Source organism: Enoplosus armatus, chromosome 23, assembly GCF_043641665.1.
Source record: "Enoplosus armatus isolate fEnoArm2 chromosome 23, fEnoArm2.hap1, whole genome shotgun sequence".
Classification (NCBI taxonomy): domain Eukaryota; kingdom Metazoa; phylum Chordata; class Actinopteri; order Centrarchiformes; family Enoplosidae; genus Enoplosus; species Enoplosus armatus.
In genome coordinates this window covers 11,672,354-11,686,602 of record NC_092202.1, presented here as the reverse complement: position 1 = coordinate 11,686,602, position 14,249 = coordinate 11,672,354, and the positions used below count along the sequence as shown (strand labels likewise).

The 14,249-nt window shown below is 42.3% G+C and overlaps 2 protein-coding genes across 2 annotated transcripts; one reads left to right on the top strand and one right to left on the bottom strand.

The window, feature by feature from the left end:
- cct7 (chaperonin containing TCP1, subunit 7 (eta)) lies at nucleotides 1-5,308 on the bottom strand. Its single transcript, XM_070929513.1, has 12 exons — nucleotides 5,278-5,308; nucleotides 3,657-3,740; nucleotides 3,474-3,543; nucleotides 3,275-3,381; nucleotides 2,979-3,157; nucleotides 2,628-2,799; nucleotides 2,293-2,457; nucleotides 2,008-2,196; nucleotides 1,548-1,645; nucleotides 1,305-1,437; nucleotides 913-1,119; nucleotides 1-796 (listed from the first exon to the last, which is right to left on the bottom strand). Exons 1-12 carry the CDS (start codon nucleotides 5,281-5,283, stop codon nucleotides 566-568), a joined length of 1,641 nt encoding a protein of 546 aa, XP_070785614.1. The 5' UTR covers nucleotides 5,284-5,308; the 3' UTR covers nucleotides 1-565.
- A 1,995-nt stretch (nucleotides 5,309-7,303) lies between these two features.
- Nucleotides 7,304-12,459, top strand: krcp (kelch repeat-containing protein). Its single transcript, XM_070930235.1, has 13 exons — nucleotides 7,304-7,365; nucleotides 7,697-7,858; nucleotides 8,043-8,124; nucleotides 8,287-8,346; nucleotides 8,628-8,859; nucleotides 9,170-9,268; nucleotides 9,824-9,955; nucleotides 10,044-10,231; nucleotides 10,382-10,578; nucleotides 10,697-10,791; nucleotides 10,936-10,990; nucleotides 11,342-11,439; nucleotides 12,227-12,459. Exons 1-13 carry the CDS (start codon nucleotides 7,304-7,306, stop codon nucleotides 12,457-12,459), a joined length of 1,695 nt encoding a protein of 564 aa, XP_070786336.1.
- The last annotated feature ends 1,790 nt before the right edge of the window (nucleotides 12,460-14,249 follow it).

Genomic DNA, 14,249 nt, shown 5'->3' with positions numbered 1-14,249 from the left:
TCAACATCCTATCAGTGCTTTATTTTCCATGTTACACGTCAGTTTGTCACATACAACAAAACCAGATTAGAAGTTATGGAACAGCTCCTTCAGTGAGGAAGAGCTGACAGAGGGGACAACAGTGTGGTTGTTAAAAAACCAGGGGGGGGGGGGCTGCTTTCATTCTGCTTGTATTTCAATATCATTTCTCAGTAAAATGGCTACACGTTGAAAGAGTGCTTGAAATGTTACACAGACGTTACCAAGTCAAAGCTCCAATAAGAAAAAAAGACTACAGGTGACAAAGAAAACACAAGAAATGTAAGCCATCTCTGACAAAGCCGAAAGAAAATGCAACATGAACCTTTTCCCCCTCGTTTGTTTCACTTCACCTGCCATTTGCAATGTGTCTGTGAAGGGTTACAGCACCTCATTTTATCTAGAATATAAATCCAAATGCAGATCAAACATGCCAAAGGTACATTCAACACAATGTTTAAATATAACCTCACTGGTACTGAAGACTTCTTCCATCTGCATTTGGATTTTAATGCCAGTTTAAAATGGGGTTTTGTTCTCGCTTCCTCTAGTGAGCATGGGGTCTCCCGCGGCCTCTGCCCCTGCCAGCGCCACCTGGGGGTCCATCCATGCTGCTGCGTGGGTTCTTGATCGTCTCGTCGACTGACAGGATGAGGCAGGCCGCCTCCGACGCCGCCGTCAGAGCGTTGATCCGCACGATGGATGGCTCCCAGACGCAGGCAGCGAAGTTGTCTGCAATGTCCTCGTTGTTGATATCCACACCGTACCACACGCCACCCTGCAGCGAGATGACAGACTTTATTTACTGTTCCACTTCTAAACCTTGCAGACCATAAAAGCGCCCGTCTGCCTAGTGCTTTATTCGAAGTGTTGTCTGCGTGTTTCATGTCCTACCTGTGCGTGTTTGGCGCGCAGTTTGTTCAGGATGTTGGTGGCGTCAAAGCCGGCGTTGTCACACAGCTGTCTCGGGATGATCTCCAGGGCCTTGGCATATGCACCAATCAGCAGCTGCTGCTTTCCAGGGATGGTCCTGGAATAATCCCGCAGGTACTTGGAAAGCTCCATCTCTATGGCTCCTCCACCGGCTACAATGGAGTCATTCTGGGAATGGGTTAAGTACAGTCAGCTGTTTGCTGTCAGTGTGCACAGATGCAAAGATCAACCAGCCAATTTGAGATACGGTATGAATGAACAGTAACAGTGCTGTTAATAAACATTTAACATTGTGTACTCCTAGCTTCATGTAATGAGTCTTCTTGCACATACACTCCCATGTGTCAACTGACCTTGATGGCTCTGCGTACAATCATGATGGCATCATGCAGCGATCGCTCCGTCTCCTCTGTGAACTGTTCTGCTCCGCCTCTCAGGATGATGGTGCACGTCTTCGCCTTCGGACAACCCTTAAAGAAGTTAAACCTGCCGACACAGACATGATGGGTGTGAGCTGTCAGAGCGTCATGGCGCAAGGTTTACTCTCAAGAGGTTATTCTCTGCAGAGGACAGATATTTGAACTCGTCCGTCTTACCTCTCTCCACCAAGCTGGACCTCTTCGAAGAGTTCACATTGCCCCAGGACATCGTCTGTCAGTGCGCTTACTGTGGTCTGGATGGAGCCACCGCAGGCCTGCAGGTCACACAATCAGTCATGTTCAAGCTCATTTTAACATAATATGGGTTTATTAACACAAATGGACAAACAATAAGCCCATTTTTACATTACTGAAACTTACATTCCTGCATCATGTATAACACCACTGAAGTGAGATAGTATAACTGCAAACTAATTTTTCTTAATGTAAATCATTTTTAAGCATTTGTTTAATATTAAAAGTCTCATATTTTTGTTGGCCTGTCTCAATACTAAACGTGTTGACATGTGTCTGGTGTCGACAGATAAACAGACTGGCAGGTATTCTATTCATCCAGCTTCATCCTTTAGGAATGCTGATGTGGGGTAATCAGTGTCTGCCTCTGTATGTGTCCTACCATCATGGTCCTCCTCAGATCCTCCTCCTGCACCCTGCCAGCACAGAACAGGTCTCTGTCAGCGAAGTACTGGGTGGCCACATCACCGATGGGTAACTTGGACAAAACCACCTTGGCCCCCGACTGATAGATCTTCTCCAGTTTGTCGTACAGGATGTTCCACTCTGCGTCCACAATGGCCTGGTAGTCCTGCAGAAAAGGTGAAAGGAAGAGGAGAGATTAATTTCAGAACAACATTTCAGGGCACTTATTCCACATCCTGATGCCGTGTTGTGGTCTTCATACCTCCACAGATTTCACGCGGACCTCAGCGTTATCCTTCTCAGCCTTCAGCTCCAGCTCCACATTGAGCAAAGCAATCTTTGGATTCTCATAGCGTTTAGGCTGCATCTCGAACCCGGCGTAAGAGAAGGTCTTCTTGAACGCAACCCCACAAATCAACTGCGAATCCTGTGAAATTTAAATATAAAAAGTATTATTTCATAGATGATGAGATTTGGAATTTAAAGCATTAAAAGAAAGAGGGACAAGACATGTTTAAGTAAACTCAATTAATGTAAACATTAAGGTGCAGGCCATTTTGGTAGTTGAAGGAGGAAGTAAAAGTAAAAGATACAAACCTCCAGAGCTCCTCCCTGGACCTTCTTGATGCCAATCATCTTCAGAGACAGCAGCTCATCCAGAGACATGACAGCGTCTACCACCATTTTGGAGAAGAAGTCCTTTTGACCAGCAATTAGCTTGGAGTTCAGGGCTGTGGCTGCACACTTCTCCAGCAGCTGCCGCTGCTCTCTGAGAGGATAGAGAGGGGGAAAATACATTTGTAAATGTACAACTAAAGCAGCATTAAAAAGCTCAACTTAACTTCAGCCTAAAGGATACATTAATATATTGCTCACAGGATAGATCAAACCTCAAATGTTAAGTAGCTGCCATGTAAATAAATTGTAGCGCTGCAAGTGAACACTTACTGCTTGTCATCTTTCTTCACAGAGACGGCAATCTCCTTAATCTTGTTAACAGCGAGGTGTGTGGCGGTGCGGAACGCTCTGATGATGGTCTGAGGGTGGAGACCCTCGTCCACATACGACTTCAGCTGCTTCAGGAACTCAGCAGCCAGGAGAGTGACGGAGGTAGTGCCGTCTCCGACCTGAGGGTGGTACAAAAAGAAAGAAACTTTCAATTTTGTGACAGATTTCAACAGATGTCTTCCCTTAACTGAAACAGAAACAGCCTCAAACCTCAACAACAGACACACTCTCTTTACCTCTGCATCCTGGGAGCGAGCGATGTCCACCAGGGTCTTGGCTGCAGGGTGAACCACATCCAGCAGTTTCAGGATGGTGGCTCCATCATTGGAGATTGTAGCCTTACCTGGAAAACACAATCAATCACAATTTTTGTGGTGAGGATTAATTCATCCTGTAATTCATTCCTTCGATCCTTGTCTACCTGTCTCTCCTCACCTCTGCTATCCACCATCAGTTTGTCCATCCCCCTGGGCCCCAGGGTGGTCCTGACAGCCTCAGCAATAACCTGGAAAAGAAAACCCAACAGGTACATTTAGAGAGATTTAAGGCATACTTTATGACACACATAACAAACCAAAAAACACACACAACCAAGGAGAGAAAAGCTGTTTTTCTGACCTGGCAGGCATTGATGTTACTGATGAGCTGGGGAATACCCTGGGACGAGTCTGTCCCCTCCTTCAGCAGGATAACCGGTGTGGGCTGGAGAGAGACAGGACAGGGTGGTTGAATGAAGAATATAAGGAAGAGAAAAATGTAAGAAGGTGAGGAAATCAAGTAAGCTGAACCCAGACCAACAATTTGAAATAAGTCAGGTATACTGGAGTAGTGTGGCCTGGTTATCTACAAAAATGTGAATACTACCATGTCAGTGGTAACAGTAGGAGGCTTGACTATGACCAAGTTCAGTTGCAGTACAAATGGCAATTGTGTGGATAGTATGTAATGTGGTTTTCATTTATAACATGATGGCTGAGCAATAGTACAATGTTACTGTTCATCGTATTTCAATGAAATTGACCACGAAGTGTCTTTTACAAAAACTGTGGAGCATACTATACATAGTGTATTCAACATTGTGATGCTGCATCTACTTGCCACATAGTAATAGTATAATATCTGAGGAATGTTGTTGTGGTATTGATTTCAGCCACATCAGTCTGCGTCAGTACCAACAGGCTATGAATTACAGTCATGATAGTTTACCATTTACAGTCATAACCTGAAATGGTAAAACACATCCAGGCTGTGGCCGGCACTGTGGCTGCAGGGTGTAATTCTTTTGTTACCCATCGGACATGTAGCTGTGTGACACTGTCAAAAAGCCGGATGTCTGCTCGTTGTAGCAGAATACATGTCTGCATCTCACCGTAGCTTCACAACACATTACTATTTTCTGATTCTCAGCAGATTTTGGCAAATGACGGTCATTAATTATGACTGGTCTTTGTCTATTAAGTTAGCCTGCATCGGTCCGCTTCAGTCCGGCATAGCTACTATCTCTGGACAAACACAAATGCTGAGTGACCAAGCAATATACACTACTCACAAAAAGTTAGGGATATTCGGCTTTCACATGAAGTCGATTCACATTGAGCAGAAATGAGGAATGAGATGAAGAAATTACCATTGCATGCTTCTACTTAAATGCCCTACTTTCATGATATAATATCACTGTAGCATGAACTTTTTACATTTTCCATAAATTTCACCCGAAAGTCGAACATCCCTAACTTTTTGTGAGTAGTGTATTTAAATTAATCGCTTACTCGTGTAGCTCCTATTCAGAAACTTACAGAACAGTTTCCTATGGAGCCTCTCATACAAAGAGGCTAAACACACAGCAGCTAACTTCATATACTGACTGGCGAAGTTGCAATGACAGGCGCTGACAAAACTAATGACAAATACCTAAAACAAAGTACCCTAAATTACAAGTTCAAACTACACAGCTAAGCGTAGTTTATCCTTTAACAATAGCAACCGTTAACATGTTAGCGAACATCACCGTTAGCATCGTATACGCCCATTGATACTGGCTAATACTACGAGGCTAACACGGTCTGGCTAACGATACAATGATATAAATAACAATTTTCACAAAATAATAGCTTCCCAAGACCGCCAAAAGGGAGCCATCTACGTTGAGAGTAGTCCAGATGCAAATGCTCGCAGACAAACTGAAGGATGGACATGGATTATATATTTGAGTTTGGGGCATGGATGCTAAATCACTCACCATCATCTTTGCAGTTCCTTCGAGAAGCTTTCCACCGGCATCCAATCCCACAATGCTTTTCGAAATCAAGCACTGTTGGGGGTGCGTTCATGAACATGATGCAGCGTTTTGTCAACGATATGAATTTTCTGTTGTACACAATTTCTAAACTAAAACACATACCCATTGATAAACAAGCTACTATTGTTATATCGTTTTTGTTTTTTTTATTTGATGATGGCATTTTTCCCAATGACGCTTTCATTTGATGTCACATTTTATTTCATAATCTCTCTTTTCATTTATTTATTGGTTTATTTAAATATATTACACAGTAAATTACTCATTATTTAGTGATATCTTATGTGTTAATTTAATATTGAATACTTTGGGGTTCCATACTAGTTAGTTTAACTGTTGCCCCAGGGAAGGTGTGGTTGATATGGTATATCATCAAATATCAATATCATGGTGTTGTGACTTGAAATTTTGTAGACATCTTTTTCTTGCTTTCATTCTGCAAAGTGGAATAGGGTTGCGATTTATTACATTGGTCAAATCTAAATTACATGTACAATAAACGACTCCACCTGCTTGGTCATCATATCCACCTTAGTCACTGTTTCTCAAGTAGAGCCAGACAGGACATGAAGGGAGAGAGAGAGAGGGACAGACATGTAACTAAACAGGTCAACCAGGACAGTGCGTTCACATGGTTAAGGCCTGTTGGCAAAGAGAGGAGGTGAGACCAGGTAGGACAGCTGGGTGAGGGCCAGGTGGAAGGGGAACAAGTCTACAGGGAGGACACCGGCAACCTTTGACCTTTAAATTCAAATTTAGTAAATGATAAATACATTTTGCGAGAACTGATCTTATAAGGAGGATATGTTCCAACTGAATGCCTCATTAAAAAAACAGGTCTAGGCTCTTTGTTATTCTTTAATTAGATCATTTAACTGAGGGTGCATTATGGGACACAATCCTATATCACTACATCACACCAAAATGTGTAATTACACCATTTACTCAGTGTTGAAGGCTCACTTGAACAAGCTGCTGCCTTCAGAGCCACTTAGCATGATGCCATGTAGATGCATGAAAATGACATGAAACAGATGCATACAGTGTAACCAACAGCCTACTGCATTCTCTTGTTTTTGATCATCAAGGTTCAATTTAGCTTATTTTTGTCATATACTACTCTGTGGAAGAACAGACTGATCTGCCAGTGGGAATATAGCTCAAATGATTTGTTTTGTACTATTTGACCAAATAACATAAGGGTTTAGAAATTAGGATAGAATCTGTATAAGATTGGAAGCCATTTCTGTTATAGTGTGTAAATTGCAAATCAGCAATACTGCCATTTTAACATGTGATATATTGGCTTTTGTTCTCACTCACAGGCAAGGCCATTTTCTTTGTAAAGCATTGTAACAACTCAACGTGCTTTACATAAGACATAAGGAGGCATTGAGATGAGACATAAAAGAATCAGAATCAGAATCAGAATTAGAAACAAGGAAACATACAAAACACATAGAAATAGAATACAAAATAGCTTGAAATATTCTAAATTTGAATAAATTATAATAAATGAATAACAAATACCGCAGTAACAGTACAATGTCAGATATAAAATATAACCCCAATTTTAAAAGTGGTGACAAGTGTTCTTAAACGCAGCTTTTGTTAAGTCTCGCAGCGGTGCGAAATTCAGGCTTCTGATTGGCTCGCGGCGTGTGAGGCGCAGCCTGCAGTGCGCTCGGTATAGTATCAGCAGGTACCGCAGGGACGGAGCGCTGGTTCTGCTGTATAGTAGTTCAAAATTAGACTCCACCCGTACAGATACTCTCAACGTTAAAACACGCGCACTAATCTTTTACCAAGAACTCGCGCGGTGTTTCGATATTGTACTCATGTCCGTGGCGGGAGATGTCGAACAGAGCAAGATAGAAGCGATATCGTTGTTTTGATATTTAAAATATCAGCAGGAAAGCAGAAAGAGCTGTGACAACAAACGCCGTCGCTGGAGGACAACTCAAAGATGGACGATTTCGGAATATATGCGGTTTTCGGAGTAAACGGTCCGCCTCAAAGGCTGCTGAGGTGAGTTACGATAAACGTTTAATGTGGATTACAGTGGCGTTAAAGTTAGCTAGCTGCTCACCTAGTCTGTGAGCCATATTGTATCTGAACCGCAGCTCAAGCTTCATTGATAACGCTTTTTGTAAGCAGTGGCCGCCAGCCCCATGTCATAAATAATGTCATTATCTGTTGCTCCCCATTGGCGCCTCTTTAAATTAGCCGTGTTTACAGAGAAGGTTAGCTTCTCTGTTATTGTCATACACATGCTAAGAAATGCATCTTCTTCTGTAGCCTAGTTTTTCTGAATAGCAAGACCAATATTCCCTCGTGTCTTTGTTTTTTCCCTTGTTAGTGCTGAAGGTTCGTGCAGAGTGTCTGTCGCAGTTCCCCCAAGTGTCCGCCAGGTGGTGCTGTTCAGCAGCGGGCCGTGGGGGGAGAGGATCTGCGTCAACGCGGAGCTCGACGATGCTGACCGGATACCCATCACTATCGGGAAACTGACTCCATACAACAAGTAGGTTGACTCTCGGGGTTTTGACCCCATGCTAACATTATGACTGCTTATTTATATATAGTTAAAAGTTACTGTGTTGTGACCTTTCTGGGTGCTGTCCCCATGCATCTACTGTCTCCCACTGCCATCAAATGTGAATATAAACAATCCCATTTAATGAGTGACCTTTCACTATGACCTCCAGGTGCCTGTCATGGGAGCAGTGGGAAGAGGAGACATGGACAGACAGTGTCACTCTGAATATCACTCTGGAAGGAGGAAAGCTGGTAAAAGTAACTCAATATATCTTTTATAGTCTTACCTTTTATAGTCTTTTACCAAAGCAACTTAAAATTACAATAGTTATGCATCATGGTAGACACATTTGATGTCTTCATTATTCAGAAAAAAGTGAATGCTGATTAAAATCTATGCATTTTTTCCCTCAGGTAAAAGCAGATTGGTCAGAACCAGAGCTCATCCTGGCTGTGACGGAATACACACCAAAGGTAATCTATGTGAATGATTTACTATTACTAAAACCGGTAACGGAAAAGAGCCATTTAGATAGCAAAATCCCACATCAAGAGCAACGTGCAAGAGTCCTGTTTTCAACATTTAATGTATTCAACCCAGAATGGGAAATATCAGGTGTTTCTTTGGCAAAAACCAGAGCAGAGTGAGAGCATGTTTGTGCTGCAGCATTGCACTCTGGTCTATTGAGGCTAATGTCAGAAGAGAAGTTATTTTGCTAAATGATAAATGACCCAGACTGTTCCGACCGTCCCAGGACACCGTGGCTCCCCTGGCAGCCCGGGAGCTCAATGGCAAGAGGAAGAGAGAGCGAATGTCGAAGGAGGATGGTGACGAGGATGAGATGACGAAGAGGGGCGAAGAAGAGAACGTGTGTCCGAATGTTACCGTGGAGAAGACCACGCCTGTGCGAAAGGCCCGGGGTCAAACCAAAGGGGCCCAGAAGCTGTTCAGTAGTGGTGGAGATGCAACAAAGATGAAGGGACAAGGTGAGAGAGGCAGCATGTTGTGCAAGGAGAATTATCATATGATAATGCTGTTGTTTATTGTCCCATAACTCTGTACCAAAATCAGTACAAAATGACCTTTATTAATCCATGAGATAGAAGAGTGTATGGATGGAATGCGACCACAAGTTGTCTTAATGCCTGTGTTTGTAAAAACAACAGTATGTGTGCCTGTGTGAGTGTGTAAGCCAGGATGGTATTGCTAATGATAATTAGCGCTAAAGACACTCCTGTGGCTCGGTGTGGAGGAGTAAAGCATTTCTTATCTCCCTTCCCTTTCTCCTCTCCGCAGCTAATGGAGTAGGAGAGGCACAGGGGATTGTGGGAAGAACGCCTCCTCAGAGCGCAGCCAGGACAAAGAGTAGGCAGGCCAAGACTCCCACACACACCGGTGAGTTTGTGCATACACATTACATACCATTTTAGTTGTGTGTGTGTGTGTTTTTTGTTTGTTTGTGTGTTTTATATATCTTCACTTTCTGTCATATTTATTCACTTTCCATTCCCACAGCTGGTACACTGGTGCACATCGCCCACCTGAGTTCACAGAGTGATGTTTTCTGTTTGCGTTTTCTCAAGTAGGGAGAGGTGCTCGGTGCAGGAATGTAACATAAACTTGGACAGGCCACGGAGCGTCCAGGGTTTGTAGTGTTACAGCTACCTGGGTGGCATTGTTGGAGAAACAGTTAGATGAGAAGCTCAATACCACTCATATCTGTCCGTCCTATATGAAGCCGGAGCCAGGAGACGCTTAGCTTAGCATAAAGATTGGAAACGGGGGGTGGACAGTTAGCCTGGCTCTGTCCTAAGGCAACAAAATCCACCTACCAGCACCTTTGGGTTGGAGGTCTCTGAAATGTTCTGTGTTGACATTTAAACATCTGTCCTGAGGTTGTATGTGGGAGACATTGACACTTGAAACAACAACCCTGTGGTTTTCCTGCAGCCCCATTGGTCAGCCCGTCAGGTCGCTGGGGTCAGACCATGTGTCCCATCGATGCTCAGACAGCTATTCTGATTGGCGGCCAGGGAGCCAGAATGCAGTTCTGCAAAGACCCCATGTGGAAGCTCTGTACAGGTCAGTCGGTCATAAACTACGTTTTGGAAATCTGTTTCGTACAAGGATCCAGTGAGAGTTGTGTTTAAGGGGATTCTCTGTCCAACAGAGGACATGTCCTGGGTTGCAGCAGAGACTCTGGCAGAGGGTCCAACACCGGAGGCCAGGATCGGCCACACAGCCGTCTACGACCCGGACTCGAGGCGGATCTTTGTGTTTGGAGGCTCTAAAAACAAGAAGTGGTTCAACGACGTTCACATCCTTGACACACAGAGCTGGAAGTGGACCATGGTGGAGGTGTGTGTGTGTGTGTGTGTGTGTGTGTGTGTGTGTGTGTGTGTGTGTGTGTGTGTGTGTGTGTGTGTGTATTGCTTCTTTTAACTCCACAAGTCAATTTTTGCCGCTCGTGGTCTCTCTTCACATCCTCCCCTCTCTCGCCTCCTTCAGGCTCAAGGTAAGGTTCCTCCTCTGGCCTACCACAGCTGCAGCATGTTTCGGGGTGAGCTGTTCGTGCTGGGAGGCGTGTTTCCTCGTCCGAACCCGGAGCCCGACGGCTGCAGTGACTCACTGTACATCTTCGATCCCCACCTCTCCATCTGGTACCAGCCCATCGTGACTGGCGCATCACCCTCCCCCCGCTCAGGGTAAGATGGTTTGATCCAAATGTCATGTCAGCATGTCTGGCTGGCCGCTCCTTTTTCACACACATTGAATCGCCTCATTTTCTCCCGGCCTAATCCTTCACCTTCGCTTCTCTTTCAGTCACTCTGCATGTGTGATGCAGCAGAGGAAGATCTATGTATTTGGTGGATGGGACACACCTGTCTGCTACAATGACATGTACATGTTGGACCTGGGTAAGCCACATGCCAGCTGGTCTTTATAGGAACTTCATGCCAATATACATATCTAACTGTAGGTATATCTATCATATAGTTACAGGTGTAATATTTAGCACTGCATGCATGATTAAAATAAAAGTGTTTGTGTGTTTTTTTTAGGGCTGATGGAGTTTTCTGCTGTAAAAACAACTGGGAAAGGCCCCTCTCCTCGAAGGTAAACAACCAACACAATGTATCAGAAGCACCGATTACCAAAAACAGTCAATAACCAAAAGCTGGTCAGATTCATAATCGTTTTTATTTATTCTTTGATTAGATAGTTCTTGATTTAATTGACATTTTATACTTTTATTGAGGCAAAATTCTAATTGTCGTTACGTTGCATTGAACATTTACTCTTACTGGTTTGGTAAATGAAAAGTAGTTTTGTAGAAAAACAAAATAATCAAAATGAGGTTTTGAAATCGTCTTGGTATCAGCACCAAAACTCAGATATTGTATCTGCGTTGGCATCAAGAAATTACAAACAATATCGTGTGTGTGTGTGTGTGTGTGTGTTTTGCAGCTGGCATGGTAGTGCTGTTCTCTCTGACACAAAGTTCCTGATCCATGGAGGTTACAACGGAAACAACGCTCTCAGTGACACCTTCATCTTTGATATAGGTGAGAGGCACACACACACACACACACACACACACACACACACACACACAGTGTACATCCTAGGAAGAAGCCTTGTAGACCTGTTGTTGTCTGGTTGGTTTTTCAGGAGAATTATTGTCTTGTTATTTTTATTGTTTTTGTTGGGGGTTTTTAAGCAAAAGTCCAGAACGTGTGTTTGATGTAAACAAACAAGTGTTGATGATGATTGATGATAATGATTTTGCCTTTCACAGCTCCCCTCCTGAAGAGAGGAATCAAAGGTTTTCTTGCAGCGAGCCCTATAAATAATAGTTTGTAAGAGTCTAAGGGGACGTCTTTAGGTTGCTTATTTAAAAATATTTCATTTCTAGTGATGGAGGAACCGTTTGAGTAGCTGGAACCAGAAAATGTTCCCCTTTTCTTCTCTTCTGACATGTATTGATTATTAAAATAAATGTTCAATTGATCGACAATAAATAGTTCAAGCACTCGATTATTTAAGTTACCGATTCATCTGTCAATTATTTTCTCAATTTATTAATTCATCATTTGGTCCATAAAATGCATAGACTACTAAAGAAACCAGAATATAACTCATATTTTAGAGCCTGGAACCAGAGAACCTTTTTTCTTTACAAAATTACTCAAAATGATTAATCGCATATCAAAATAGTTGGCAATTCATTTTCTACCAATTGATTAATCAACTAATGATTGCAGCTCTTAATTACAACACAAAGATTGCATTATTGTCATTTGTTTTTGTCGTATTCATCGAATCACTTTTGTCTTTATTTCGCTGGTTCAGACACCAACAGCTGGACGGAGGTGACGCTTCCTCAGCTCTCTGTCCCCAGGGCGGGGCACTCCATCATCACCATGGAGACAGCCGCTCACCATCGTCTCTCGGAGGAGGATGAAGATGTGGACGTGGCCTCCGTCAGCAGAACTCTGCTGGTGTTCGGAGGCGGAGACAACGAGGGCAACTTCTACTCCGACCTGACGACTGTCGCTGTGAAGGAACTGCTCGGTGCTATTTAAAGAGAGTGAGTCAGAGGTGAATCCTCACTGCCTGAATGGATGTGAAGCTATTTTAACACCTACAGACCTTTTTATTATTTATATTCCTATAGTTTGTCTTTGTTTCCTTTTTGTTGTTTCAGCTTCTTTCTGTTTTAAAGGGCTTTAAAGTTTGAATATTGGAAAATGTGCATGTAGGATTTACAACTTCTTGAACACAGATCTCAAAAGTTAAACTGCCCCTTTTCCTTCGTCTTTCCTTGTGGGTCCATATTAATAAGAGCAATGATCTTGGTTTAAAACATCAAGCATTTTAGATTATTTCAGTCATCAAGGCCATTATTCAAATATTTTATGTACAAAGTTTAAAGCTATTTGAGTTCTTCCTCAAGGTAAAATTTGTGTTTTTATTTTCGATTCATTTGACTGTGCCGTTTTGCTTTTATTAACAAATGATTGGAGCTTCCACTAGGCCTGATATTTGGAACATGTCGCCTCTGGATAGCTGCAAGTGCATTAACTGTATATCATAATGCTCAAAATCATGATGGTATTTTATCATCATCTCCAAACTGGCGTTTGCTTTAGTGAAAAACAAAATCTCAATATATGTTCCTGTGCTGTTCCCTGCACTTGGCTACTGTTTTTACTTAATAAACATTTGGATTTTCTACACTTTCTTTTCATCATAATCTTCCTTTATAGTTTAGATTTAGTATTTCTCCTCAATGACATCTCCATAGAGAAAGTAAAGCACATGTGTAGAGATGTCGAGACATTTGCAGAATAATTGACGCACCTTTAGTCGGACGTAAAACAGTGAGGTATACTTTATACCATGAAGTGTCAAACTGATGTAATTTCAATGAGGTTTGACAATTTAAAACAGAAAGACCCGTTCATAACATTCCTGGTAACTAACAACTCTAACATGTCAGACAAACACGAGGGGCAATTACATACTACAGATAAAAACTTAAGATCAGATCCCACGCCGGGAAACTGAAGAGTCACAGCAGGAAAAGTACAAGATAAATAGCTTTTGTAAAAGGTAGAATATATTAATAGTGTCTACTATACACAAAATGAAGCCTGACAAAAACAAAATCTAGGTATTAAATAGTATGTACACCCACTTAAACAGTAACTTTCAAGTGTATTGAGACATTAATAGTCTCAAATAAAGTGAGGAGGTAAAGAAGTTGCAAAAATAATGTATATGAAATTTGCCTGTAGGTGAGTGAGGGTCTGGGTAAGTGTCCTGTGTCTGCAGCTAGTCATACATATGATGGGTATTTTAGGCTGATGGTTGGATAGGCTGATTTTGAGACTCAATATGATCACATTTGATAAGAAAACGTAATAAATATAGTGTTTGTCCTCCAGAAGTCTGTGAGTTCCCAATGAAGTGTGTCATCTGGTGATAATCATAGTGACAACAGACGGAGTTCTCGTTCAGATATTGTAGAGTTCAGTTTGTTTAAATTCATAAGCATTTGTTGATTTACTTTCCACCAATCTTCATCACTGCGTGAGGATAAGGATGACTATCATCGTGATCTTTGTGGCAGTAGGTCTTGAGGCAGAAGCAGGACGGACAATGGACAATGCCCAATGAGTCATGAAGTGACTGTGACCTCCTGAGAACCCAAATAAAGATGGAACAATCCTGGAATATATGTCAAAAAATATGAGACAAAGAACAAGCAAGAACATGCTTATTTGTGACATCTGTGAGAACATCTTGACCATCGAAACACATCCTTACCAGCAAAAAAAAAAAAAAAAGACAGGAAAAAGAGAAAACAGAC